The sequence below is a fragment of the Thalassophryne amazonica genome, chromosome 6, assembly GCF_902500255.1.
Source record: "Thalassophryne amazonica chromosome 6, fThaAma1.1, whole genome shotgun sequence".
Taxonomy (NCBI): Eukaryota; Metazoa; Chordata; class Actinopteri; order Batrachoidiformes; family Batrachoididae; genus Thalassophryne; species Thalassophryne amazonica.
The window spans coordinates 67311406-67337362 of record NC_047108.1 but is presented as its reverse complement, the minus strand read 5'-3'; the positions used below and the strand labels follow the sequence as shown (position 1 = coordinate 67337362).

Sequence of the window (25957 nt, the reverse complement as noted above, 5' to 3'; positions counted from 1 at the left end):
ACAGGTCTATTAGAAAAGTATCCAACCTTATTATTTTTTTCAAAAACCATTTGGATTTGAATCACGTGTGATTGCATCAGACAAGCTTGAACCCTCGTGCGCATGCGTGAGTTTTTCCACGCCTGTCGGTTGCGTCATTCCCTGTGAGCAGGCTTTGAGTGAGGAGTGGTCCAGCCCTCTCGGTGGATTTTCATTGTCATGAAATGGCGGAATGATTTGGGCTTTTTTTCCTTCAGAATTTTTTCAGAAACTGTTAGAGACTGGCAGCTGGAAACCATTCGAAATATTTATCTGGCTTTCGGTGAAAATTTTACGGGCTTCACAGAGAATAAGGACTGTTACTACAGGTTTAAGGACACTCGGCGCGCTGCGCTCCGTGCCGCCATCGAGAGCCACAAACCACCGGATCATTTCTAAATGGATGGCTCTGTGGAGCCGGGACCGTCGTGTGCACTTTCTCTGGTTATCACAAGAGCTGGACATCAACCATTTTCCGGCAGATTTCACTTTTAACAAGAGATTTTGTCATGGAAAGCCGAGCGGAGGCTTCGCGCGTCACAACCGATTTGCTGATGGAGCGAGACAAAGGAACACCTCCGTTTTGGTCTCACAGGACGGCTTTGAGATGGCGTTTAGACAGCTGTCGGTGGTTTTTCCATCGAGTGATTATCCGAGAAATTGTGGATGAGCCTGGACATGCCAGAACATGTCCCGTGAGGCTTCATCACGGCGTTGCTTTGTGCCATGCGGCACCGCCGCGATACTTTTCTAATAGACCTCGTACATTGCGATCAGACAGGACATTTTATCCATTTGAACGAAAATCCGTTATACAAAATCCGGTGGTGTTTATTACATGGAAAACAATACAAAATAACATTTTTTAAAATCATTTAACTACATACAGCAACACATCCAAGTAAAGATGCTATCAAAATAAATATAAAAATAGTGAAGTTGGGATAATGACATATATACAAATACACATTTATTTGTAAAAACTAGAACCCGACTGTTATATCGGCCCGGCCAATATCATCAGCCGATATAAGCCCTTTTCAAAGTACTCACTATCGGCCAAATTTTGTGGATAGAATGCCGATAATTTCTCATAAACAGAACAGTTACTGAACCTATATCTAAGTTGCAGCAACAAGAGGTACAAAATCAGATGTATTTCACAAAGGTTTAATTCTTGATTGCATTTTTTGAACTTGAAAATTCTTCTCTGTTATAAAGTTAATCAATATGAGGACAAAGCTTCAGCTTTTAGCTCATACCTTTTTTTGTTAAGGGCCCAAAAAAGAACATTTTATTCATTTAAAAAAAACAATATTGGCTGATTTATTGGCGATTATCTGCATTTTTTTTTTCATCCAAATATTGTTATCGGCATTGGCCTCAAAAAATCCATATCGGTCGGCTCTAGTGAAAACCCACACACAAGTTACAAATCGGAAATTTGTATTTGTGGATTGCGAAACACATACAAATGAAGGACTATTTGTTGATCACCCTCTGTCCATTTGCAGGTAAAGGTAAAAACTTAATTTGGTATCTTCTCTGTAGAAGTGGGCGGATAGATCCTAATATTGATAATATTGAAACCAACGCTGGTATTGATATTGAATGATCCTCGTGTAAAAAGATTGATACTCAAGCTTTTTTTTCCTCTCCCTCACGCACTGACTGCTGCGCACGCAGATTCATCAAAGTCTACCCTCTGTCTGTCTGTCTGCGCTGTGTCACACAACACGGAGCAGCGCACCCTTGTATTGTGGTTTGTCAGCCCTCTACCTCAGGAGATTTTAAGTTGTGTTGAGTGATATTTTTTTAAACAAAAATGTTGATTGTGATAATAAACTATTTTGCTGTCACGTACAATGTTTAGCAAAATTATATCCTAGGTCTTTTGGATCCTTTGGATCTATGAAGCTTAAATGTGGAAAAAGTATCGGTATTATCGATATCGGCAATACTGGGCCTGTGTTTACTTGGTATCGGATCAATACCAAAATTCCCGGTATCGCCCACCTCTACTTCTCTGCCTTGCCGTCAGGTTGCCATATATGGTATTGGTCCCGCCTTACTTCTGCTCGGACGTCCTACGTAGTGACGTAGCCACTGGGTTTAGTTTTGTTGCCCTGCCCTGCCCTGTCGGCTGAGCGGCCACATTCTTTAGTTTTCCTCCGTCGCATAGCTGCTGATACAATCATGGTTGGTTTTTACCTGTTTGCAGCACTAATGGTTGATAAATGTGTAGTTCTTGTATTTTTTTTTTTTTTAGCTTTGCGTGGGTGGTGTTAGCTCAATTTAGATAAAGTTTGGTGAAATGTTAAGTTACGAAGTCTAAAATTGTGAAGTTGTTGATTGTTTCCAGGCGGAAGAGTAACTTCTGTGACGCTAACTTTGGTTAGCATGGTAGACGAAGTTAACGATAAGCCATTTATGTTAACGTTATTATACGAATTCACCGTGGTGTTTGCTAAAATATGTTTCAGTTAGGTGTTCAGAAGCCTGAAATTACTTTTGGACAGCGTTCTGTGTCTTCTCGCTTAGCTCGGAGCCGCTCAGGTATAAAGGCACCGTTTTAACTGAACCTCATTTCTTTTTGAACAGTCTGACTTCACAGAAGATCAAATCTTTGGTGAGTTTTATATTTGTTATGACTTTTTTTCCTCCCCACCTCACCATGATCTTGCTTGTTTTGCATGTACTTGTTCTTCCTTGATTCGAACGCTCGGTCGCCATGTCACCTTGCTTTACGCCCGCCTGTCTGTCGTAATTAGTTCTGCTTAGGCGAGGTGTTTCCTCTATTTCCGCACTGTTTGATCTTTTCCCCACCACTTGCTACTGCTTTTCCTTTCCAGATTGAATGTAAGCCGGATCAAATTCACGGTGAGTTGAGGGACCTGACTGCTGCCTGGGGTTGTTTTTAGGGTGTGTTCCGCATGTTGGATCAAGCGGATGTGTCTGAATTGTGAATGACAGCTGCTTTACACGATTATTTCGTGTGTGTAATCTGTTGTATTTACATGGTTATTTCGTGTGTGCAATCTGTTGTGTTTTCTATATAACTTTGTCCTACTTGTCGCTTTCTTTGGCACTGTTTGTGCATGCAATCAGCCATGGTTTAATAGCCGAGGTGCACTTTTGTACATTGCTTGTTATCTTCTGAATGCTTTATCTGCGTTTGTCTGCCCTTTTTTGGTGCTGCTCATACGGTGGATGGGTTTTTGTGTTCGGGCTGGTTTGTTTAATCACTACTGACATAATAGGCTAAAGCTCCACTGACTCTCCTCCTCCTACTTTTCTTCCACTCCTTGAATACCAAATATGGTGTTGGGAAAAGTGCTCACTTGTCAGAAAGGAAGAGGCACATTCCTGAGACCAGGGAAAAAGTCCAAAACAGTGTCTGAGCAATTTTCAGGAAAATTGGCCTATGATATCCTCACTAGGCTGTCACTTCGATATGAGTTGTCATTTTCCTCTTCAGCTAAACCAATCAGCCTGGGGTTAAACAAAAACCAAATGAGTCCACCATGTGATCAATGACAAATAATTTGTGACCGTTTGTAAAGCCTAGGTTGTCCTACTCAAATAACAGTGAAAACTGTCAATATTTGTTGTAATAGTTCTGTAAGATGCCATATGTGTGCCCCATTCTCCATGTAATGTGGAGTTGCATCAGGAATGGCATCTGGTGTAAAACCTCTCCCAAACCAACATGCAGGTTCTTTTCATTTCTCCTTGTGGCGAGCCAGAGCATAAAGGGAGAAGCTGAAATATTCAGTCACAGTCCCATTCCAAATTATCAGAACACCTGAGTTTTAAGTACAGAATATGTTGAGAATTAAATGCTAGTAAATAAGTCCCTTTGGCTGCTCCCTTATTTTCCAGTCAGAATCGCCGCAGCATATACTAGGTTGATTTTCATGTTGATTTTTGGCACAGGTTTTACACCGGATACCCTTCATGACCCTACGCAGTGTGGAACAGGGGTGGTGTTTGAACCGGAAACCTTATGCACTGAAACCAAGCACACTAACCACTTGGCCACCAAGTTGAGCATTCAGTGTAAATTAACCAATTTTGTATAAATAGAATATTGAATAAAATGGCCAAAGGTGTTGACAATTAAAAACACTTTGAGAGAAATATAAGAAAACTGATACAGGCTGCATCCTGATCGTCCCAACTGCATTATCACTCTCACTGTAGGGGTGCACTAATGGTAAATGGACTGCAGTTATATAGTACTTTTCCATCATATCAGAAGCTCAAAGCACTAATGCCTTGCATGCACCCATTCTCACACTCACACATTAATGTCAGGGTGCTGCCATGCAAGAGTGCTCACTACACACCGGGTGGCAACTTGGACATTAAGGACTTTGCCCAAGGTCCCTTAGTGATTTTTCTGGTCAGGCAGGGGTTTGAACTGAGGATCCTCTGGTCTCAAGCCCAACGCTTAACCTCTGGACCATCACCTCCCCAAATTGCACGCTTATTTTGTCATGTCATGTTGAGATTTATAGTCAGTGGCACTTCCAGTTGCACTGTAACTGGCACAGCCAGCATTAAAAACAATCAAATAAGTGTAAACCATAGTAGACAAACTAAATCACAAATGATAAATATATACAGTGAGGAAAATAAGTATTTGAACACCCTGCAATTTTGCAAGTTCTCCCACTTAGAAATCATGGAGGGGTCTGAAATTTTCATCTTAGGTGCATGTCCACTGTGAGAGACATAATCTAAAAAAAAAAAACCCGGAAATCACAATGTATGATTTTTTTTTTTTTTTTTTTTTTTAAATAATTGTATGTTACTGGTGCAAATAAGTATTTGAACACCTGTGAAAATCAATGTTAATATTTGGTACAGTAGCCTTTGTTTGCAATTACAGAGGTCAAACATTTCCTGTCATTTTTCACCAGGTTTGCACACACTGCAGCAGGGATTTTGATCCACTCCTCCATACAGATCTTCTCTAGATCTTTCAGGTTTAGAGTTTCAGCTCCCTCCAAAGATTTTCTATTGAGTTCAGGTCTGGAGACTGGCCAGGCCACTCCAGGACCTTGCAATGCTTCCTACGGAGCCCCTCCTTAGTTTCCCTGGCTGTGTGTTTGGGGTCATTGTCATGCTGGAAGACCCAGGGAAGGCGGTTATTTGCCAAAATCTCACAATACATGACCCCATCCATCCTCCCTTCAATACGGTGCAGTCGTCCTCTCCCCTTTGCAGAGTATGATGTTTCCACCCCCATGCTTCACGGTTGGGATGATTTTCTTGGGGTTGTTTTCATCCTCTAAACATGGTGAGTGGAGTTAATTCCAGAAAGCTCTATTCTGGTCTCATCTGACCACATGACCTTCTCCCATGCCTCCTCTGGATCATCCATATGGTCACTGGAGAACTTCAAATGGGCCTGGACATGTGCTGGTTTGAGCAGGGGGACCTTGTTGCCCTGCAGGATTTTAAACCATGACAGCATCATGTGTTACTAATGTAATCTTTGTGACTGTGGTCCCAGCTCTCTTCAGGTCAATGACCAGGTCCTCCTGTGTAGTTCTGAGCTTTCTCAGAATCATCCTTACCCCACAAAGTGAGATCTTGCATGGAATCCCAGACCGAGGGAGATTGACAGTCATCTTGTGTGTCTTCCGCTTTCTAATAAATCTAATAAGTTGTTGTCTTCTACCAAGCTGCTTGCCTGTTGTCTTGTAGTCCATCCCAGCCTTGTGCAGATCTACAGTTTTCAGTCAATCAATCAATCAATTTTATTTATATAGCGCCAAATCACAACAAACAGTTGCCCCAAGGCGCTTTATATTGTAAGGCAAGGCCATACAGTAATTGCGTAAAAACCCCAACGGTCAAAACGACCCCCTGTGAGCAAGCACTTGGCGACAGTGGGAAGGAAAAACTCCCTTTTAACCTGAAGAAACCTCCAGCAGAACCAGGCTCAGGGAGGGGCAGTCTTCTGCTGGGACTGGTTTGTCCCTGGTGTCCTCAGTCAGCTCTTTGGTTTTGGCTATGGTGGACAGGTTGGAGTGTCATTAATTGTGTGTGAACAGGTGTCTTTTATACAGGTAACAAGTTCATACAGGTGCAATTAATACAGGTAAAGAGTGCAGAATAAGAGGGCTTCTTAAAGAAAAATTAACAGGTCTTTGTGAGGCAGAATTCTTGCTGGTTGGTAGGGTGTCAAATGATATTAAGACTTATTTGCAGCAGTAACATACAAATAAATTATTAAAAAATCATACATTGTGATTTCCGGATTTTTTTTTTTTTTTAATAGATTATGTCTCTCACAGTGGACATGCACCTTAGATGAAAATTTCAGACCCCTCCATGATTTCTAAGTGGGAGAACTTGCAAAACCGCAGGGTGTTCAAATACTTACTTTCCTCACTGTACCTTACAACACAACTGCAGCCCACTGATGTTACTTCTTTTGAAGCAGCACAATGTGAACATGGAGGATATTGTTGCGTTGTCTGATGCTGCTTCTGGTTTCACAGGGCTTCATATGCTTAAGTTTGATGTGATGATCAGTCATTAGACCTCCAATTGCTATCATCACATTTGTCTCTTGATTCTTTGATTTGTTCCTGTTGAATCATGTATAAAAACCGTTCGCTTCAGGATAACTGGCACACAGCTGCTTTAGGTTTCACACGGCTTCGTAAACTTTGATATTGTGTTTCGTAGTTGTGAGTCTCACGCCGTCTTGCGGGCCGTGACTCACGCAAGAGAACAGTTTCAGCATAGTTCCGGTTCAGGGTACAATTAGGGATGGGTATTGAGAACCGGTTCCTTTCGGGTATTGTTAAGAAATGATTCGATCCACCGACATCAATAAGCTTTTTGCTTAACAATTCCGTTATCGGTCCTTCAGAGTGGCCGTTGTTTTTGGGGGTGTTTGTCAGGAAAATGATCATTTCTCTACATTGATTACGTTCCCTGCAGCGGGTCCGTAATCAACTTTTCTGCAGCGCGCCTTTGCTTTGAACCTTGAACCAATCGAAGCAGTGGTTTGCAGATTGAAGCAGTGCTTCGAGCTATTGCTTCGTTTATTCATTTTTTCTTTCGCTGTATCTTAATTTTCTACCGCTAAAATCCTAAAGAGCATACATCTGTGAATATTATTTACCTTTTTTATGTTAAACCGACCTGTTATGGTCTTCTGAAACAGTTGATAGATGTATTTTATAACTTAAAAATGGAAGCGATGCTAACGCGTTAGTATGTCTACGGCATTTTCAATGTTAAAGTTAGCATTAAGCAGTTCCAGCTGTCATCACATTTGGGTGCATTTGTTTTCCGTATAATAAGCGTTTGTTGTCGTAAAAGAGTCAAATGTATTACAAAGTGTAATTTTTTTTTATTCAGTTTTGTTTATATATTAATAATCTAATGAGTTATTATATATAATTTTAGAGAAAGAGACAAAAAGAACCTGAATAGAAACACAACAGAAAACATAAAACCAACTAACAATGAACATACATAGATAAATAAATAAATAAATACATATATACACTCAACAAAAACATAAACGCAACACTTTTGGTTTTGCTCCCATTTTGTATGAGATGAACTCAAAGATCTAAAACGTTTTCCACATACACAATATCACCATTTCTCTCAAATATTGTTCACAAACCAGTCTAAATCTGTGATAGTGAGCACTTCTCCTTTGCTGAGATAATCCATCCCACCTCACAGGTGTGCCATATCAAGATGCTGATTAGACACCATGATTAGTGCACAGGTGTGCCTTAGACTGCCCACAATAAAAGGCCACTCTGAAAGGTGCAGTTTTATCACACAGCACAATGCCACAGATGTCGCAAGATTTGAAGGAGTGTGCAATTGGCATGCTGACAGCAGGAATGTCGACCAGAGCTGTTGCTCGTGTATTGAATGTTCATGTCTCTACCATAAGCCGTCTCCAAAGTCGTTTCAGAGAATTTGGCAGTACATCCAACCAGCCTCACAACCGCAGACCACATGTAACCACACCAGCCCAGGACCTCCACATCCAGCATGTTCACCTCCAAGATCGTCTGAGACCAGCCACTCGGACAGCTGCTGAAACAGTCGGTTTGCATAACCAAAGAATTTCTGCACAGATTGTCAGAAACCGTCTCAGGGAAGCTCATCTGCATGCTTGTCGTCCTCATCGACGTCTCGACCTGACTCCAGTTCGTCGTCGTGACCGCCTTGAGTGGGCAAATGCTCACATTCGCTGGCATTTGGCACGTTGGAGAGGTGTTCTCTTCACGGATGATGCGAAGGAGATGTGTTGCACTGCGTGAGGCAAATGGTGGTCACACCAGATACTGACTGGTATCCCCCCCCAATAAAACAAAACTGCACCTTTCAGAGTGGCCTTTTATTGTGGGCAGTCTAAGGCACACCTGTGCACTAATCATGGTGTCTAATCAGCATCTTGGTATGGCACACCTGTGAGGTGGGATGGATTATCTCAGCAAAGGAGAAGTGCTCACTATCACAGATTTTGACTGGTTTGTGAACAATATTTGAGGGAAATGATGATATTGTGTATGTGGAAAAAGTTTTAGATCTTTGAGTTCATCTCATACAAAATGGGAGCAAAACCAAAAGTGTTGCATTTATATTTTTGTTGAGTATACATACATACAGAAATAAATGTTTCCTGTGAACACCTAGTGACTGTTACACCTCCATTTCATCCCTGTCTTATTTAAGTTTAATGAGTTTGTTTCGGTCAAACCATATTTTCAATGTGTTAATTTTTTCTGTGATTTCCTCCAGAACTATCTGCCAAGCTAGAAAACTGCTGCATCCTTGTAAGAGCAGAATACTACTGGAATGAATTTGAATAAGGAAAGTTTTTTTTTTTTTTTTTTTTTTTTTCTCACCAAAATGGATGCTGCACTCACTGCAGTTTATCGTCTGGAATAGCCCCAGATTGCATTTCAGAGCTTCTAGAATTCAAGCATTTTCGTGCAGGTGGTGTTGGGGGGTAATTTTGGATTTCAGGTTTTTTTTTTTTGTTTTTTTTTTTCACCACTTTCATCCCTGAATATGTCAATCGTGAGTCAGTTTTGTGCGGATTAAAGTTACTGACTGGGACTCCTGTCTTATTGCGAGAAAGAAACGAGAATCGTCCTCCGTTCTGTTCACACAGCTCCAAACGCTGCGCGGCTCTCTGCCGAGTCAAGTTAGAACGATAGAGTCCAGTCGGAATAAATAACTTCAAAGCGAAACACTGTTTTATTTTTATTTATGTCCAGAGATAAAGGATACAGTGACCAATTTCATATTTATTTACTTTAAGACTCAATGAAATACATAGCAAACCTGTAAAGCCTACTTTTAGTACAAAATTCAATCGGATCGATAAGCAGAATTGATAATGGCATCGATATCGATAAAATCTTATCAATAGCCATCCCTAGGCACAATGTAAACAAATGTGAAGTTTGGACAACAAGACAACATCAGGGCATGGCAGAAGTTCATCGCAGGTTGCTGCACCTTCTCGAGATAACCTCTCATCTTGGGAGAATGTGTCATCATCATAATCTCCCATGAATTTGCTGGATCAGCGCCATCCACATCCTCGTTAGTATTTATATTTGGAACTTGGGAACTACTACAGCAGTAGTCATTAGCATCACCTGTTGAAGTATCCAGCTAACTAAAAACAAGTCACACTGACAAGGCACAAATTACTTGCAATATTTTGCGCATTGTAAAATCTTGCGTATTGTAGTAGTCATTGTTTACATTTGGTGTGAGACGCCGGAACTCTGCTGGCACTGCGGTGCGTTCTGGGAAATGCAGAGGTACACCAGGGGCATTATGGGAAACGTTAAAGTACTTTCCAAGTTCCATGTGATGGTCCTTTAACACCCAATTGTCATAGTTACATTTGCGTTACTTGATTCTTGTATTTGTCCAGCTGCAGTCAGTAAGCCAGCAAGCATAGATATCACTAATAGCCAGCATTGCTAAGTCCCATGTCCACAGCTGTCCTGTTGAGATCGCTATCCTGTCATCATTTTCCCTTTAAGCGTTCACGGTCGCACTCTTGTAAAATTGGGTAAACGTGTGTGGCTCTCGTAAACGCATGCAGAAATAAAAGTTGAAGTAAATCGAGCACTGAAATAAATGGGACTGCAAATTCAACTGACTGTGGGGATGGGGGGGGCCCTGATGTTGCCAGTACAGTGTATATTGGTTTCAGGCCATTATTTTCATTGTTGATCCATTAGTTGTTAACATAAAATGGTGAAAAATGTCTATCAGTGTTTACCAGAGCCAAAGATGATACCTTCAAATGTCTTGTTTTATCCCAAACCAAGCCATAGTGTGTTTACTGTCAGAAGAAACTTCTAAATTATGCCAGAAAGTTTCCACATTTAAGAAGCTGAAATTGAAGAATTTGCCCATTGAAAATAAATTTATTTCTGTATAGTTGTTTTTTAATACAGCACCAAATCAAAACGTTGGGACAATTAAGGTTGAAACGATTCCTTGAATAATTTGAGTGATCGATTACTAAAATGCTTGGAGGCAAAATTCTCTGCCTCGAGGCTTTGTTTTATTCACTTCTATGTGCGCGATACATGCACAACACGCTCACTTCCACTTTTGATGCTGTGAAGTACATGTGAAGTGCGGAATGCAAAAGGGACACGGAGACGGACAGAGAAGAAATCTGTGAGCAGCAGGGAGTTCAAATAACCAGCGGAGAAAACGTCAAAATGTTGAAAGTGTGGGCCCATTATCAATTAAACCGAAAGCAAAACACAGTACAATGCATGTACTGCTAAACGGAATTAGCATTCCGTAACAGTACTTCCACGTTACAGCACCTGAGCTGAAAACATCTGCTGTATGCATCGTGCCTGCCAAGGCGACCCAAAAGGTAATGTTAATGTCACACAAAGTTTTAGGCAGTGAGCCATCCAAGCCCTCATTTGGACGGCTTGGATGATTTTGGAAGAAGACGGCCGCAAAAATCGGCTTGCTCAAAGCCATCTAAAATATGTGAATAATCATTGTGGCGTACCTACTACATTGAGTTATTGAGTTATGCAGCTCAACGCTGAGTTTTTGCTCCCCAACACAGCAGTAAGTAGAAGAAATAAAACATGTTTAACTTTTTCTGCGTACAGCACTGGACGATTAAGGCATGCCGTTTTAAGTAAGTCTGCACTTCTGCATGTAAGTCTATGCTACACTGAGCTACTGCATGCAAATCTACACTGCTGTACACTGTAGAAACTGAGTCAGTGGGTCCGAACGTTGCGTGGTAGAAACAGAAGTCAGTTTGTGAGCGCTGCTGCGTAAAGAGAGGCTTTGCAGGAGCGCGATCACCCTCATTGCTGTGGTGCTGCTGATGAGTGCCGACACGATCGTTGATGGCTGTGTATTTGTTCACAGCAGGGAGGTTTAGCAGCAGTGCCGTCACCCTCGTTGTCTTGGTGCTGCTGAGGGCTGACACAGTGATCTCTCAGAGCAAACTGTGCCTCGGTTTGTGCAAACAAGGCAGCAGTTTACAGAAGCGTGACTTCAAATGTGAAAAGGTTTCGCGTGTGAACAGGTTTGATCCACGCGGTGTGCGTGATCCAACGTGCATGAGTCTGTGATAAATGATCCACACAGCCTGGCATGTGTGCATGAACCGGCAGGTATGCATCCATTAAAATGCACATCAGAAAACATGGTTACATTCTTTCAATTCATAAAATGGATTTTTTTTTTAAATCCAGAGAACACAAACAGCAGGTCTCAGGGGAAAAAAAGAGCAGACAGAGGGACACACAGTGTTCAGAATAATAGTAGTGCTATGTGACTAAAAAGATTAATCCAGGTTTTGAGTATATTTCTTATTGTTACATGGGAAACAAGGTACCAGTAGATTCTCACAAATCCAACAAGACCAAGCATTCATGATATGCACACTCTTAAGGCCGTGAAATTGGGGTATTAGTAAAAAGAAAAAAGTAGAAAAGGTGTTCACAATAATAGTAGCATCTGCAGTTGATGCTACAAATTCAAAACTATTATGTTCAAACTGCTTTTTTTTTTAGCAATCCTGTGAATCACTAAACTAGTATTTAGTTGTATAACCACAGTTTTTCATGATTTCTTCACATCTGCGAGGCATTAATTTTGTTGGTTTGGAACCAAGATTTTGCTCGCTTACTAGTGTGCTTGGGGTCATTGTCTTGTTGAAACACCCATTTCAAGGGCATGTCCTCTTCAGCATAAGGCAATATGACCTCTTCAAGTATTTTGACATATCCAAACTGATCCATGATACCTGGTATGCGATATATAGGCCCAACACCATAGTAGGAGAAACATGCCCATATCATGATGCTTGCACCACCATGCTTCACTGTCTTCACTGTGAACTGTGGCTTTGAATTCAGAGTTTGGGGGTCGTCTCACAAACTGTCTGCGGCCCTTGGACCCAAAAAGAACAATTTTACTCTCATCAGTTCACAGAATATTCCTCCATTTCTCTTTAGGCCAGTTGATGTGTTCTTTGGCAAATTGTAACGTCTTCTGCACATCTTTTATTTAACAGAGGGACTTTGTGGGGGATTCTTGCAAATAAATTAGCTTCACACAGGCATCTTCTAACTCTCACAGCACTTACAGGTAACTCCAGACTGTCTTTGATCATCCTGGAGCTGATCAATGGGTGAGCCTTTGCTATTCTGGTTATTCTTCTATCCATTTTGATGGTTGCTTTCCGTTTTCTTCCACGCATCTTTTTTTTTTTTTTTTGTCCATTTTAAAGCATTGGAGATCATTGTAGATGAACAGCCTATAATTTTTTGCACCTGCGTATAAGTTTTCCCCTCTCCAATCAACTTTTAAACAAACTACGCTGTTCTTCTGAACAATGTCTTGAACGTCCCATTTTCCTCAGGCTTTCAAAGAGAAAAGCATGTTCAACAGGTGCAGGCTTCATCCTTATATATAGGACACCTGATTCACATCTGTTTGTTCCACAAAATTGACAAACTCAGTGACTGAATGCCACACTGCTGTTATTGTGAATGCCCCCTTTTCTACTTTTTTTTTTTTACTAATAGCCCAATTTCATAGCCTCTCTCTCTCTCTCTCTCTCTCTCTCTCTCTCTCTCTCTCTCTCTCTCTCTCTCTCTCTCAGTAAAAACTGAGTACGTGCACATTTCAGCCGTACTCTAAATGCAACAAATGCTACTCTACGTTTGCGCCGGTGTGAAAGGGGCTTTCCTTTTCTTCACTGCAACCACAGGCTCCTTCAATTTGTGGAGCGCACACACAGACACAACGGTGTGAAGAAAGGCATTTAATGTTCATATGCTTCAGTTTTATTTTTTATTTATACCTAAAAAAGTAATGTGGAATTACTTTAGAAAAGACGAGTGTAATATGGCAATATGTTTAAGTTTGTTTTTGGTCATCTTTTTTGCCATCTTTAAAATCCAGAATATGCCAGTGCCACTTAAATGGACTCGTTTCTTTCTTTAAAGAAGCAGTTACCATTGCAGTTATGCCACCAAATTTTGCCAGTAAAAATGTTTATTTTAAGAAGTTGAATTGGTTGTTCATTAAACTGTCTATTATTATTTTCTCTGTCAGGTATTGCTGTTAAATTAAGCACAAGTTAATGAAATTAAATAAATTTTTTATTATCCGATTAATCGATAGAATACTCACACACATCGTCAACCGCTTAGTCCAGTTAAGGGTCGCAGGGGGTTGGAGCCAATCCCAGCAGTCATAGAGCGCGAAGCAGGGTATACCCAGGACAGGACGCCAGTCTGTCTCGATAGAATACTTGATTACTAAAATAATCAATAGCTGCAGCCATAGTTTCTACAACCATAGAAACCCATAACTCCAGAGTTCTCTTGATGGATTCACTCACTGGTCTCCTGCCAGCTTGGTCACTCAGTTTTTTTCAGAATTTACATTCATACTGTCTGCAGTGAAATTAAATTCAGAATAAATGTAAAGTGTTTGTTTTTTTGTTTTTTTTTCCTCCAGATTCTCCCAATGTGGAGGTTTTTTTTTCTGGAGGGGGTGGGGGTGGTTGTAGTTGATAAGCAATTGACTGTTGCAGCTCTGCTGACCATACCAAACAGACTAGTGAGGGAAGCCATCAAGACACCTGTGGTAACTTTTAATTAACTACAGCATTATGTCTGTGACTTTTTTTTTTTTGCATTACCAGTTACACAGGGTCATGGTGGAACAGAGCGGTTGTTTATCTTTACGCGAGCGTGGTGGAAGGCTCAGGTATCTCATAACCTTATTGACTATTTAAAAGGCTGATCAAATATTCACGATGAAGTCAAGATTGCAGGAGTATCAGATTAAGCTTCAGGTTTCATGTAAAATGTGCAATAAAGACTAGAGCTACAAATGGGTAAAATGAAAAGATAAAAATGCTTACAAATAGACTTTTGAATGGCCACAAAATAAGTTGCTGTTTTTTTTTTTTTTGAGAAGCTACAGAGTTTAAAGGAGACCTGCATTGAAAAAAATCCAGTCAGATTTTTTGAACAAAAAATGACTTACATTTACACATGAGATCCTTCTGAATGTAGTAAAGTAAATCTGCAAGCCCAGATCTGTCATTCAACGGATAAATCTTCATTTGAAAATGACAAATTTACAGCTAACATTTAGCCCTCCACAAATTGTCTCTCTCATCATGGACGCTGCTGAGACGTCACGGACAAGACCCTCTCCCAGCATGCATTGCGCCAATTGTAATTTGTGGATTTACGTAAGTTTGCAACTGCACCTTTTTCTTGTCTTATACTTAAGGATCTACTTTTTTTAAAACTTCATATTGTCTTGCGGCACGTTTGGTGAGTACACATTTCTTTTATTTGTGCTTGAAAATTATTTTGGGGGACTTTTTCATAAGCCCGTTTGAGTGGTGTCGCAATGAAAATCTACTGTCTTTCGCCTCCGGTACCATCGCGGGATATGGAGGCGAGACCCGCAAAGAATCCCAGTCATTAAAAATATGTAAACCTCTCTCAGCGTCCATGGAGCTCTGGGGCTCCGATTGTCGAGACGTGCGGTGCTGTGAATTTTGCCGCAAGAAGTCTGTCCTTGCAGCAACAGGTGTACCGGTCGCTTCGCATTAAAACAGCGAGCGTAATCTCAGGACTCGTGCCAAGTGTGCTGCAGCTCCAGAGAGGTGATGCTGGTGTTGTGCGCTGAATCTGACACAACACTGGCTGCATAGCAGACACGGGCGGTGTGAGTGGCCCGCGTCGGCGGTTAACGAGCCCGCAGACTTAATAAGCGCAGTGGAGGCAGAGAGTGGGAGAGGAAGAACGGCGCCCGCTGTCGATGTCATTGCTGATCTGAGCACACAGATCTGTATCTCACATTCATTGCAGCTTACTTTTGGATGTTGAAACCAGGACGTGTATAAGTAACATTACTAACAGATAAAATCAATTTCAATGTGGGATCGGACTGAAGGCAGGAGCGCGTCGTCTTGTCCCTGACGTCATGGAAATTATACAGCTGTACAAACTGTTTTCACAGAGGGCTAAATTTTAGCTGCAAATTTGTCATTTTTAAACTAAGATTTCTCCGCTGAATTACAAATTTGGGCTTACAGATTTACTTTACTGCATTCACAAGGGTCTTATAAATACATATCAGCTATTTCTTTCTGAAATCTGACCACATTTATTTCAATGCAGGTCTACTTTAATGACATGATATAAAAGTAACATGTCATTCATGTTGTTAAGCTTAGTGCAGGTTGATATAATTTGATACATAATTTCTGCTTCTTTTTTTTTTTTTTTTAACAGAATGTCAGAATTTTAGTTAAGTTTGATTTGAATATGAGTGCAAGTTTTGCATTTGGTTGCACCACAATTTTCAGTGTTCCATAAGGTGCTGCAGTGATTTTAAGCATTACACTTTTTTTTGTTTTTGTATTTCCCAGTTTCGCTTTTGACCAGTTTGTCATTTTTCACTGCATTGTGTGAATGATTGTGACCATGAATAAAGACACTGATAAATAGAGCCCGGCCGATATAAGCCCTTTTCAAAGTACTCACTATCGAAATTTTGCCGATAGAACGCCGATAATTTCTCATAAACAGAACAGATACTGAAATAATGTTTGTGTCGGCAATGTAAAATGTCCTTGCACCATTTGTCCAGTAGATGGAGCTCTGACTCCATTCAACTGAGAGCTGCCTACACCCCTGCTTAAATGTGTTCATTACCGGCCCCCGTAGTTCGCCGTCACACTGCACTGATCTATTATTAGACTCTATTGGCTTTGCTCAAAAAGTAAATGAGTCCACCCACCACTTTAATCATATCTTAGATCTTGTTCTGACTTATGGTATGGAAATAGAAGACTTAACAGTATTCCCTGATAACTCCCTTCTGTCTGATCATTTCTTAATAACATTTACATTTACTCTGATGGACTACCCAGCAGTGGGGAATAAGTTTCATTACACTAGAAGTCTTTCAGAAAGCGCTGTAACTAGGTTTAAGGATATGATTCCTTCTTTATGTTCTCTAATGCCATATACCAACACAGTGCAGAGTAGCTACCTAAACTCTGTAAGGGAGATAGAGTATCTCGTCAATAGTTTTACATCCTCATTGAAGACAACTTTGGATGCTGTAGCTCCTCTGAAAAAGAGAGCTTTAAATCAGAAGTGTCTGACTCCGTGGTATAACTCACAAACTCGTAGCTTAAAGCAGATAACCCGTAAGTTGGAGAGGAAATGGCGTCTCACTAATTTAGAAGATCTTCACTTAGCCTGGAAAAAGAGTCTGTTGCTCTATAAAAAAGCCCTTCGTAAAGCTAGGACATCTTTCTACTCATCACTAATTGAAGAAAATAAGAACAACCCCAGGTTTCTTTTCAGCACTGTAGCCAGGCTGACAAAGAGTCAGAGCTCTATTGAGCTGAGTATTCCATTAACTTTAACTAGTAATGACTTCATGACTTTCTTTGCTAACAAAATTTTAACTATTAGAGAAAAAATTACTCATAACCATCCCAAAGACGTATCGTTATCTTTGGCTGCTTTCAGTGATGCCGGTATTTGGTTAGACTCTTTCTCTCCGATTGTTCTGTCTGAGTTATTCTCATTAGTTACTTCATCCAAACCATCAACATGTTTATTAGACCCCATTCCTACCAGGCTGCTCAAGGAAGCCCTACCATTATTTAATGCTTCGATCTTAAATATGATCAATCTATCTTGTTAGTTGGCTATGTACCACAGGCTTTTAAGGTGGCAGTAATTAAACCATTACTTAAAAAGCCATCACTTGACCCAGCTATCTTAGCTAATTATAGGCCAATCTCCAACCTTCCTTTCTCTCAAAAATTCTTGAAAGGGTAGTTGTAAAACAGCTAACTGATCATCTGCAGAGGAATGGTCTATTTGAAGAGTTTCAGTCAGGTTTTAGAATTCATCATAGTACAGAAACAGCATTAGTGAAGGTTACAAATGATCTTCTTATGGCCTCGGACAGTGGACTCATCTCTGTGCTTGTTCTGTTAGATCTCAGTGCTGCTTTTGATACTGTTGACCATAAAATTTTATTACAGAGATTAGAGCATGCCATAGGTATTAAAGGCACTGCGCTGCGGTGGTTTGAATCATATTTGTCTAATAGATTACAATTTGTTCATGTAAATGGGGAATCTTCTTCACAGACTAAAGTTAATTATGGAGTTCCACAAGGTTCTGTGCTAGGACCAATTTTATTCACTTTATACATGCTTCCCTTAGGCAGTATTATTAGACGGTATTGCTTAAATTTTCATTGTTACGCAGATGATACCCAGCTTTATCTATCCATGAAGCCAGAGGACACACACCAATTAGCTAAACTGCAGGATTGTCTTACAGACATAAAGACATGGATGACCTCTAATTTCCTGCTTTTAAACTCAGATAAAACTGAAGTTATTGTACTTGGCCCCACAAATCTTAGAAACATGGTGTCTAACCAGATCCTTACTCTGGATGGCATTACCCTGACCTCTAGTAATACTGTGAGAAATCTTGGAGTCATTTTTGATCAGGATATGTCATTCAAAGTGCATATTAAACAAATATGTAGGACTGCTTTTTTGCATTTACGCAATATCTCTAAAATCAGAAAGGTCTTGTCTCAGAGTGATGCTGAAAAACTAATTCATGCATTTATTTCCTCTAGGCTGGACTATTGTAATTCATTATTATCAGGTTGTCCTAAAAGTTCCCTAAAAAGCCTTCAGTTAATTCAAAATGCTGCAGCTAGAGTACTGACGGGGACTAGAAGGAGAGAGCATATCTCACCCATATTGGCCTCTCTTCATTGGCTTCCTGTTAATTCTAGAATAGAATTTAAAATTCTTCTTCTTACTTATAAGGTTTTGAATAATCAGGTCCCATCTTATCTTAGGGACCTCGTAGTACCATATTACCCCAATAGAGCGCTTCGCTCTCAGACTGCAGGCTTACTTGTAGTTCCTAGGGTTTGTAAGAGTAGAATGGGAGGCAGAGCCTTCAGCTTTCAGGCTCCTCTCCTGTGGAACCAGCTCCCAATTCAGATCAGGGAGACAGACACCCTCTCTACTTTTAAGATTAGGCTTAAAACTTTCCTTTTTGCTAAAGCTTATAGTTAGGGCTGGATCAGGTGACCCTGAACCATCCCTTAGTTATGCTGCTATAGACGTAGACTGCTGGGGGGTTCCCATGATGCACTGTTTCTTTTTCTTTTTGCTCTGTATGCACCACTCTGCATTTAATCATTAGTGATCGATCTCTGCTCCCCTCCACAGCATGTCTTTTTCCTGGTTCTCTCCCTCAGCCCCAACCAGTCCCAGCAGAAGACTGCCCCTCCCTGAGCCTGGTTCTGCTGGAGGTTTCTTCCTGTTAAAAGGGAGTTTTTCCTTCCCACTGTAGCCAAGTGCTTGCTCACAGGGGGTCGTTTTGACCGTTGGGGTTTTACATAATTATTGTATGGCCGCGCCTTGGGGCAACTGTTTGTTGTGATTTGGCGCTATATAAAAAAAATTGATTGATTGATTGACTGATCAGCTGACAAAAGCATACAAGTATGTTTATAAGGATGTTGTTTGTAATAACTTTGCGATTACATTCACCCCACATTTCTCCCGTTTCAGTTCAACTCAGTTTGATTAACTCAGTTTATGTAGTAATGTGTCAAATGTGCTTCATTGCATCGGTCACACTTTTTATTAAGCCCACGTTGTGTAGACCTTATTTCTAGCATGGAAAAACCTTTGTTTACTGCTAAGAGGTTGAAACATTCAGATTCAGTGGTCATCCTGAAGGGTTCTGGGAATTACTGCTGTTCGCCATTAACCCTCTGGGGCTGACGCCGTCGCATACGACGGCTGGGACCAAGCTTTACTAAATTGTAAATAACTTTTTAATGATATGAGATAGAAACTTACTTTTTTTCTGCAAAGTTAACTTCGTGGACTTTCGAGCCACTATCGGCCATCTTGGTACTCCTCATAGAAGACGCGTGATGACGTGCGCAATGTGATTGTCCAATTTAAATTGTTTCTCCGTCACATGGTTTTCCAAAATCCAATCATAGGGCAGTTTTATCTCACGTGATATGGCAAAGATCATTTTCAGGAGTGATATCTTACTAGTTGGCCTGTTTGAATAGCCCCTTAACTGCTCCAATTGCATTTTTACATTTTTTGAACTTGAAAATTCTTCTCTGTTATAAAGTTAATCAATATGAGGATGAAGTTTCAGCTTTTCGCTCATACCCTTTTTGTTAAGGGTCCAAAAAAGAACATTTTATTCATTAAAAAATATATATATATCGGCTGATTTATCAGTTATCTGATAGATAATCTGCCGAAAATCTGCATTTTTTTTTTCTCAACCAAATATTATCGGCATCGGCCTAAAAAAAATCCATATCGGTCGGGCTCTACTGATAAAGGTTTTGCCAGGTGTGAAAAAGAATAACATCATGAAAATCATGTTTAGTTTGTTACAAAAAAAAAATCAAAACAGCAGCATACTTGTTCAAACAGCCAATGACAGTCACTGCTCCAACAATGTAATGAAACTACGTATTAAAAAGGCTTGAAGGAGTCTACTTGCTATCATTTCCTTAACCACCTGTCTTGGGGTTACATTGTCTTGCATCGCCCCCCCCCCCCTCCTTTTTTTTTTATTTTCTCTCCAACAGTTACGGTAATCAAGTATTAAACTAATTGCCCACTGTTTCAGTAATCGATTAATCCTTTTGGTTTTTATGTCCAAATCCTTTGATTTCAATTTCTTAATGGTGAAGATTTTCTGGTTTGTTTACTCCTGTGTGGCAGTGAGCTGCATATTTTTGGGTTGTGGACAAAACGAGACATTTGAGGACATAATCTTTAAGAAACACTGATCAATATGTTTCACTGTTTTCACTGACATTTTATGGACCAAACAGCAAATGGATTAGTCCAGAAATTGTAAATGAAAACAATTTTAATTGCAGCCCTATGAAATATGTTAAGATTTTATTTCCCTCTTTTTGTGTCTCAGGAAGAGGCAAAGGATTTTTCTTCCCCCCTCCTTTATAGTTTTTGTCACTTTACTGCCTTCATACATACAGCCTTCAGTGTTGGGATTTTTTTAGCATTTGTAAAGAACCACAATTTAAAATGTCTGAGTGCAAGGTTGAAGGTTATTGGCAGAACTTTGATTTACTGGTAAATTAACCAAAAAATAGTTGGGGAAGTGATGGTCTAGTGGTTAAACGTTGGGCTTCAGACCAGAGGATCCTCTGTTCAAAACCCAGCCAGACCGGAAAATAACAAAGGGCCCATGGGCAAGTACACTACACACCAGGCAATTGCTCCTGGTGTGTAGTGAGTGTCTTGCATGGCAGCACCCTGACATCAGTGTGTGTGTGTTTGGGTGAATGTGAGGTATAATTGTAAAGCGCTTTAAGCTTCTGATGCAGATGGAAAAGCGCTACATAAATGCAGTCTATTTACCATTTGACTAATCTGAAAATAATGATTTTAAAAAAGTGGTTCACATAATACTAAAAATATCTGCAGATTAATGGATTACAACAATAATCGCGAGCCCTAATTTCCTTTGTCATCCCTGTACTCATCTCTAATAATCTATTCATGTTTGCAGTAATTCATATTCCTAATTAACCTGTCACCTGCTTGTGTATCCTGCAGAGTTCAAAGAGGCCTTCCTGCTGTATGACAAGTCAGGAAACCAGAAGATCACCTTGAGCCAGTGTGGCGATGTCATGCGGGCCCTGGGACTGAATCCTACCAATGCTGATGTGATGAAAGTCCTGGGGAACCCAAAGGCTGAGGGTGAGGAGAGAAAACTGAGATGATGTACCGCTGCCTTCCTTTAGTGTCTCACACAAGAGAGACACTAAAGATCAGCCAGAAAAGGCTATTTGCTTGTTTTTACAGTGATGAAAGTTTTCCGGAAATTACCAGAAATCTGGGTTTTTACTCACGTGGTTAACATTTCTGGGTTATTTTTGATAACATGCATCAGAATCCATTCATTCAGTTCCACACCCAAACAGTTGGTGGTGGTAATGCTCCTTGTTGGTTTGCAAGCCACCAATAAGCTCCAAAGAAGGGTTATTTTTGTTTTGTGTTAAAGGTGTTAAGTCATGTTTTTGGGGACTGCACAGTGGTTCTCTAAACAGTTTACTTTGTTGTGGACATTACAAGTTATGAGCTGCATTTTTTTTCCCCCCCAGTAATCATACATTAAGTGGAGCTAATGGGTGAAGCTTAAAATGCTAACGCCATTAGCATACAGACAAGAGTTTAACTCTCAAGGCTCCCTGACACTTGCACGACTTTGAGCCATGCTCTTGCACGCACTTTGTCGTGACAATCCCACACACTGTGTTCCCAGCTGGACGCCCTGCTTTGTTCTGCTGGGTGCCATGCGTTGTGCACTGGACGCTGCGTATATGAAATAATTCTTTCGTAGTTAATCATTTTCTCTCCAAGTTGGCTGTTGAAACACCTCTAATTGTTTCTGGAATCTCAGAGGACTATTTCAGCTGCCGCTTTTCTCTCGCGTGCGTGTGCATAATGAGGTGGAAAACGCATTGGAACCATCTAAAAGGTAAGTATTTGCAGTGCTTATATTATAACAGCTTGGTAAAACAGTTGCATGTTCATTCCTTCTCATAAGTAGCTGTAAAAGTACATTTATGATAGATTAAACGTCTGGTTATAATCGATCAGGGGAGCTGCACTCTGATGCATGCGCTTACACAATCACTCGCACTCACGCAGTGTTTTTGACTTGTTTGCGCAATGTTCACTTGAAGTTCACGTAATTAATTTCAACATTTTTCTTTGTGCACGTGCTCAGTTTACAAGTTCGAAACGAGTTTACTCTCATGCACAGCAGAATGTAAGTGCACGGATCAGTCGTGCAAGTGTCAAGGGGGCTTCAGTCTGAGAGTCACGACGACAAGATTGAGTTTGAGAAACAAGCTTATGCAAATTGGTCTGAGATGAGTCAGTAATGAAAAAAAATTATACATGACGTTCTTTGAACTGTCATTTCATTTATTGTGTACTGTAAGCCCAAGGACTCTATGCCTTTGGCGTTATCCATCCAACAGCAAAAAAAAAAAAAAAAAAAATTCTCACCAAATGCAAATGTTAAGTGAATATAAGTTTAAAGTACAACAGGTTAATCAGGATGGTAATGATTTGATGGAGTGTAAAAAGCCAGAAATATTATGGTTTAAATATAGTGTTTCAGCTTTTTTTGTGACTTTTTTACTTATTTGTCTTGTTTTCTTGTGTGTGTGCATGGAAGGGGTAGGGTGTAAATCTTGCATTATGAAGAAGATAGAATTGTTATAGAAAATGTGTTTAAATGTACAAGGTCTGTTAGAGAAGTATCGTACCTTTTTATTTTTTTCAAAAACTATATGGATTTGATTCATGTTTTTGGGACATGACCAGCTCTCCACAATTTCTCTTATACTCACTCGACTGGTAAGCACTGAAAGCCGAGATAGGCATGTCCCAACTTGTCCTCTAACACTCCGAAACGGAGGTGTTCCTTTGTCTCGCTTCATCAGCGAATCGGTCGTGACGCGCGAAGCCTCCGCGCGGCTTTCCATGACAAAAACTCTTGTTAAAAGTGAAATATGCCGGAAAATGGCTGATGTCCAGCTCTTGTGATAACCAGAGAAATTGCACATGACGGTCCCGGCTCCACACAGCGATCCGTTTAGAAATGATGTGGTGGTTTCTGCCTCTCGATGGCAGCTCGGAGCGCGGCGCGCCGTTCGCCATTGTGGACCGTCCTTAAAGCTGTAGTAACACTCCTTATTCTCTGTGAAGCCTGTAAAATTTTCACCGAAAGCCAGATAAATTTTTCGAATAGTTTCCAGCTGCCTGTCTCTAACAGTTTCTGAAAAAATTCTGATGGGAAAAAAAGCCAAAATCATTCCGCCATTTCCTTGCAATGAAACGACGACGAGAGGGGTGGACCAGTGCTCACTCAAAGCCTGCCCACAGGCGAATGACGCAACCGACAGGCATGGAAAAACTCACGCATGCGCACGAAGGTTCAAGCTTGGCTGACGTAAAAACATATGAATCAAATCCATATAGTTTTTGACAAAAATAAAAAGGTACGATACTTTTCTAACAGACCTCGTATTTTAGAAATGGGGTAGGTTAATATAAGTTTATACCTCTGCCTACTCCTTTTCAAGCATGGCAATGTGAGGATGTAAATATTGTGAATGTGGTTGACTTTTCTAATGACAAAACATGTTTGAAATGAATGAATAAAAATAATTTTTTTTTTATTTCATTTTTTGCAGAGTTAAACACCACATATTTAGAATTTGAGCAGTTCCTGCCTATGTTCCAGGCCATTGCTAAGAATAAAGATCAAGGCTCCCTGGAGGATTTTGTGGAGGGATTGCGTGTCTTTGACAAAGAGGGCAATGGAACAGTCATGGGAGCAGAACTACGTCACGTACTTACTTCACTAGGCAGGTTACACTTTCTTTTTTTAATAAATAAATTGCATGTTCATGGTGCTTTGGAAAGCCTATTGGGGCTCATTTTTATGCTTGATTTTTTTTTTATCTCAAATTTCAAGAAGTCTAGAAATATGACAAGCTATTTCAGATTAGTTATGCTGTGTTGAGTTCATGTATATTATAATGGCCAAGTGGCCTCTCTGTGTGCGTGCATGCATGTGTATGGCTTCAATCACTGAGAAACTGGGAAGAGCTGACGTTTACCGTTTGGTATGCTTATGTATTTTAGGTCAAGGATGAACACTGCGAAAAGAGAAAGTTGGTAGGACTAATATTTTTGGAGAAATTAGTGACATTAGCTAACAGTGAACAATGGATGTTGATAATTCCAGCAAGCGCGGGGGGGGGGGGGGGGGGGGGGGGGGGGGTAGGTGATGGTTAAATCATCTGTACGAGTATATTAAGTGTGCATGAATGATTTTTAGTAAGTTCAATGTAAGTGCATACTATTATTGTAAATATGTTAAAAATACATAGATGACACAAGAAATTGAAAACACTTGTGGTACATTTAAGTATAATGCAATGCTAAAATACCCTCAGCCGTATGAGCATTGTGTTCTTTATAATGTGCAGTTGTTTAATTAAGATCCTATTGTCTTACATATAACTTGTACATGTTCAGTAAAGCCCCTCAATCAATCAAAAACAATATTTACGTTTTAATGGTGTCTGCAGGAGGCCTTACGTGTGCATGTACATAAGCTTTTGACAAAAGCAGAAGTGCAAACCAAGGAATATTTGTAGGTCACCCTCTATGCATTTGCAGGTATTAATGAAACAAATCTACCTCCATGGGAATTTAGCTTTGAGTTAGCATGCACGCTAAGGTCCACAAAATGTCTTGTAAATAGGTGTTTAGTTATGAGTGTTTATTTCTCGCTAGTTTTGATCAAATATATGAGAAACGTATATAGACACATAAAGTGGTTTTGGAGAGGCCAGCCACTAACGTCTCAGTGGCTGGCCGCTTTGCTCTGATTGGCTGTCACTTCTGCTACTCAAAACAGAACAGATTGAAACAGAATGTAACTTTAAGCTCTTAAATCAACGTTAGCCATCTTTGAACTTGTCCAAGGTCAAAGGTATACCAAGGTGTACCAAGAATGTTCCCTGTGAATTTGAATACTGTGGCAGTAACAGGACTGGACTTAGGCTGGGTACAGACAGACACCAAAGCCTTTGCAATACCCGATGGCCATATTCGATGTCCTCGGGTAAAAATCAAATGATGAAATAATAATAATACTGATGATGATTATGATAATAATATAGATCAGGGGTTTTCAAAGTGTGGGAGAGTGAGCCCCCCTCAGTACAAATGAATAGCTGCCCCCCCCCTTCCCCCACCGACACACATACACACAATTTCAATGTCTTTGTGTTTTTTTTTGTTGTTTTTTTTATTAATTCTTTTACACATCTTAAACACATTTCAAAAGTACAACCCCTGGCAAAAATTATGGAATCACCGGCCTCGGAGGATGTTTATTCAGTTGTTTAATTTTGTAGAAAAAAGCAGATCACAGACATGACACTAAACTAAAGTCATTTCAAATGGCAACTTTCTGGCTTTAAGAAACACTATAAGAAATCAAGAAAAAAGATTGTGGCAGTCAGTAACTGTTACTTTTTTAGACCAAGCAGAGGAAAAAAATATGGAATCACCCTGTAAATTTTCATCCCCAAAACTAACACCTGCATCAAATCACATCTGCTCATTGATATTGACCCTATCCCATGACATTGACCCTATGTGTCTTTTTGCAAGGAATGTTTTCACAGTTTTTGCTCTATGGCAAGATGCATTATCATCTTGAAAAAT

At 40.2% G+C, this 25957-nt stretch overlaps 1 protein-coding gene across 3 annotated transcripts in view; it reads left to right on the top strand.

Annotated features, from left to right (window-relative positions):
- The first annotated feature begins 2089 nt into the window (after positions 1-2089).
- Positions 2090-25957, top strand: part of zgc:153867 (uncharacterized protein LOC337226 homolog) — a 32271-nt gene continuing 8403 nt past the window's right edge. For all 3 annotated transcript variants that reach the window (XM_034172380.1, XM_034172382.1, XM_034172381.1), the window contains exons 1-4: positions 2090-2217; positions 2620-2647; positions 21254-21397; positions 23908-24081. In XM_034172380.1, coding sequence (XP_034028271.1) covers positions 2215-2217; positions 2620-2647; positions 21254-21397; positions 23908-24081 — 349 coding nt within the window. In that variant the 5' untranslated portion in view covers positions 2090-2214. The remainder of the gene's footprint in view (positions 2218-2619; positions 2648-21253; positions 21398-23907; positions 24082-25957) is intronic.